Genomic DNA, 4,087 nt, shown 5'->3' with positions numbered 1-4,087 from the left:
ATTAAAACTTAAACTACTGCCCAGTTTTTTCTTTTTTATGAAACCTACTATGTAGTTTAAATTAATATGTGGTAAACTATGCACTTTTATCACTTGCATTTGATTTTTTATATATGGTTATACGATGGATTGAATTTTATTATAACATTATTTTTGGTAATGGAATGAACTTATATCATATTTTAGTATTTTTTTATGTATTAGAAATACATAAATATATTATTCTATTTGCCGTTTCCATGTCCAAACCGTGTCGGATCTTCACTTTTTAGGTTTTGCCGTGTCACACCGTGTCCGTGTCTGTGTCGGTGTAACATAGGGTGAAGCAGACCATGATTTTAAATGCAGTGGCAATGATACACACAACCATGGAGCTCTTTCTGTGTGTATGGGCAAAATTGAAAACCAGAAAGCTAAGAACACAAATGAAAATGAACCCCTCGAAGAATCACCAGAAGCACTATGGACCTCATTCTTTTATGAGATCAGCAGCTCAAAAAAAGAAGATGATGATGTAAAGGACCTCTATTGATAAATTCCTATTGTCATAGTGTGGTTAAATTTCCAGTTCATCTCTCCTATTCGGATGCAAACTTTATCCAAAGTTGATGAAGTTTCTAGCTTCAGCTATTCAAAAGGAAAAAGAATAAAACTCATATGGAGCTAAAAACAGAACTTGAAAAGAAGAAATTTGAGCAGTAGTAGATGGTTATTTGGTCACAAATGCATATTCATACAGCTGCAAATTTGAAAAGGCTTATGCCTTGATCATAAGTACAACGTCACCTATTTGTGGGAAAACATAATTATCACTAGGGTGAACATAAGAACTTGTTTGTATCATTTCTATTTCACTACTAATTCACATCTCTCATTGAGATAACAACACACGTCTAAGTATAGACGTGTATCGCTTATGCTAAGATATGACCCAAAATACAAATACCAGATTCGATTAACATCACTTCATCGTCCTCCGATGCATGCAAGGGAAAAAAAAAAGGGACTCTTAATTAAAACTTCTTTTTTGGTCATAGATGTCCACTGCTCTGGACGCCGGAGATCGATGCCGGAGTTGGTGATCAAGTTATGCGTGGCCATTATGAGTAGCACGGCTGGCAGTCTTTTTGGGGTCGTCGTCTATGGTTACCTCTGACAAGTTCACCTCCCTGCCTTTCCTTTCTGCTATCTGCCGCTGAGTTGACTTGTAGTATGTAGCATACAGAATCAGCTGAGCTAAACTAAAAACTGTGCCCAAGCCATTAGGAATCTGTGACCAAACAACAACAATATGTGAGCTTGAGATCATCACTAGCATAATCGATTGGAGTTTTAGTAGGATGTTGAAATCATTACCGTGATGAAGGGGTCAAAACGGATGAGAGCGTATGCAGTCCAGGCAACGCCATTGGCAAAGGAAGCAAACGAGAGAAAAAATGGCATGTACTCCACACTTTTTGTTGTGATCACTAATTTCTGTCCCCAAAGAGTAGCAGAGTGAGAAACTAAAACACATGGATGAACGTAAACGAATAAATATTATCGGTATCATTTTGTTACGTTGTCTGACAATGATAATCTGACATGTTATGTTGTCCGACTATGTATATATGCATATATGTCTTGATAAGTATGCATTTGATCGGAAGTCGAGTAAAACATTATGCGGAGATAGATGGTAATTTGCTTGTAAGATTTTAATTAGGGGTGATTGATTAATTACCATGACAGTCAATGGTGAAGCATACATCATGATGTTGAAGGCAATGGATACGATGCCCACAATCAAGGACCTCTTGGTATGAGTGTGAGCCAAAGTGAGAACCAGAAGGGTAAGAACACCAATGAAAATGATCTCCAAGGCCACAACCAGAACCACCATGAGCCTCTTTTTCTTGTCGGAATAAATGAAGAAGAGGATGATGTAGACGACTTCGATGATCGTACCCGACCCGTTTATGGTCCAGACCAGAGTGCTATTCGGGTGCACGATGGGTAACCCGTATAAGGTCCACGCCATGCAGTTGATTAGGGTTGCAAGGTAGGGGACTGGAGAGTATTGCTCCACTGACCCTTTCTTCCATATTTTAACAAACGTTGGACTGCACCATAATTAATCATTGTAATTTTTGACAAAAACAGTTCATGAATAGAGTAAAACAACTTCATTAGTGGAGATTATCAATCATGTTATAGTAAAAAAAAAATATTAGGTTGTAGTCACTAATCAAGGTAAACCTCACTATTAGCAGTAAATGTTCTCTTTTGTTACATCAATTCCCATCTATTTTTTTTGGCATATAACATGAGTAACATTCCCTTCCATATGCTAAATGCCTTTACATATGCTACTTAATTAATTATATATAGGAAATAACAATACTTCTGTTAAAAGCTCAATGACTTTACATATGCTAATTAAATGCCTTTCTAGTGTAAGAGAGGATATATATGCATATGCCCCCATACCTCTTTCATATATCAAGTTTTCTTTTTAGTAATTAATACTCTATGGACATGAAATATTAACATAATTACCATATTCAAGTATAGTATCTATCATTCACATGTCTACATGATCATGTTGTCCGTATATTTGAACACCATTTATTTTTGCATCTACCCCAAAACGAGAAAATTTTAAATAAAAAAATTGTATCTTATTATTAATCATATTCAGTTTTTCAGAATTAATAAGTGCCAATCAAGGAAAGAGGAGGAAAAGCTTACACCGGCGACAAGAACAAAAATAATGAGATGAGGTTCCCTGGAAAAAAGAGAAGAAGAATAAGAGAAAGTAAGCAAAACAGCCCATATGATAGATCTTCGATCATTTCCAGCTGATCAAGATAGCGCATTTTTTACATACACAAGATTAACGAAACCTCAAAGAGAACAAGTTTCCTATTCAAGAAATTTCATCCTTAATCCAGAAGTACTGTAATACAAACCAAATCAGTCTTAAAACCATATGCATACCTATGATACCGACCACAGTCCGAGCAGCATCTGCAGAAACCATGGTGCTGTGATGATCGACCGCTAAAGAAAAAGACGAAGATGGAAGAAGAAGCAACAGATCAAGAGGTTGAAGAAAAATGAACAAGGGAAACAAGAGACAGATTGGTTGGGTGTCAAAAGAGAGAGAGGAAGGAAAATAATGACGCTTGGCCGGATAGGACTTGATGTACGTTCGGTGTGTGTTGTGTGTCTCTGTGATTTGAAAACGTACTAGTTTGGACTCATTGCAAACCTTTCGTTGTTGTTGGTGTTAGGTCATTTGCATGGCATGTATTGGACCTGGAACTTATATATATAGGGCTATAGCTCCAAAACGCAATGGACAATATCGAATATCAATTCGGATATGTGTGTGTATGCGTGTGTGTGTGAGAGAGAGAGAGAGGCACTACCTGGCTAGCTTGAAGAATCTCAGAACTTTCTTTCAGGTTCGACTTGGGACTCTCAGAAAGGGACTGCAAGTTTTGAGTTTTCAATGGCATGAATTTTACTCGTTTACTGATCAGGTTATTTATAAGAATAACCATACGGCAACTTTCCCCAACTCAGAATCCAAGGTTTGGTGTTGTGCTGATTGATTTCCATATCTAATCAGTGCCTTTTAACTGTGAAATCCATGTTTGATTATTGACTCGCCAATTAAGCTAGCAGTAAATTAAAGCCCATCAATGACAATAGTATTCATCCTTATAATAAGTAGTTCGTTTGGATTTGTTCTATTTTATTTTTCGATTCAAATACTGATGGAATAATTAATGGTCCTGGATTTCTTTCGAAATCTACTAATTAAGGAAGTAGCTCACAGATCGATTTAGAGAAAAGGGAACAAAGTTTATAGACGATCATCCACACATGCATCACTAAATTAAAACGGTTGGTGAGTTTGGTAAAGGAGTGACAGTGAGTGATCTTGAGTCGATCACATTTATAACATGAATTTTGGTCATGCATTTAGGAGAGGGCTTTATATTTGCTCTTTTCGTGCATGGAATCTTCTTTTCTTCGGAAGAAAATTTTCTCATATTATAGAGTTGGTAATTAGCAATATCTAGCATCAAAATTTGGT

At 36.5% G+C, this 4,087-nt stretch overlaps 1 protein-coding gene across 1 annotated transcript; it reads right to left on the bottom strand.

Annotated features, from left to right (window-relative positions):
* Positions 1–678: 678 nt before the first annotated feature.
* On the bottom strand, positions 679–3,407 carry LOC101312637 (bidirectional sugar transporter SWEET7-like). The gene is made up of 5 exons (XM_004300446.1): positions 2,980–3,407; positions 2,731–2,767; positions 1,724–2,102; positions 1,357–1,476; positions 679–1,270 (listed from the first exon to the last, which is right to left on the bottom strand). The coding sequence occupies exons 1-5, from the start codon at positions 3,020–3,022 to the stop codon at positions 1,088–1,090; spliced, it is 762 nt and encodes a 253-aa protein (XP_004300494.1). The 5' UTR covers positions 3,023–3,407; the 3' UTR covers positions 679–1,087.
* Between the last annotated feature and the right edge of the window lie 680 nt (positions 3,408–4,087).

The sequence above is a fragment of the Fragaria vesca genome, linkage group LG5 (genome assembly GCF_000184155.1).
Source record: "Fragaria vesca subsp. vesca linkage group LG5, FraVesHawaii_1.0, whole genome shotgun sequence".
In the NCBI taxonomy this organism is placed as follows: Eukaryota; Viridiplantae; Streptophyta; class Magnoliopsida; order Rosales; family Rosaceae; genus Fragaria; species Fragaria vesca.
Note: the sequence above shows the minus strand (reverse complement) of the source record. Positions and strands in the feature narration are given on the sequence as shown.

Excerpts from the sequence above, each read along its gene's own strand:
- LOC101312637 (XM_004300446.1), bottom strand. The coding sequence starts at position 3,022 with ATGGTTTCTGCAGATGCTGCTCGGACTGTGGTCGGTATCATAG. Across the intron at positions 2,768-2,979 it reads GACTGTGGTCGGTATCATAG|GGAACCTCATCTCATTATTT; the intron begins GTATGCATATGG and ends TCTTTTTTCCAG. Across the intron at positions 2,103-2,730 it reads TTTTTGTTCTTGTCGCCGGT|TCCAACGTTTGTTAAAATAT; the intron begins GTAAGCTTTTCC and ends ATTATGGTGCAG.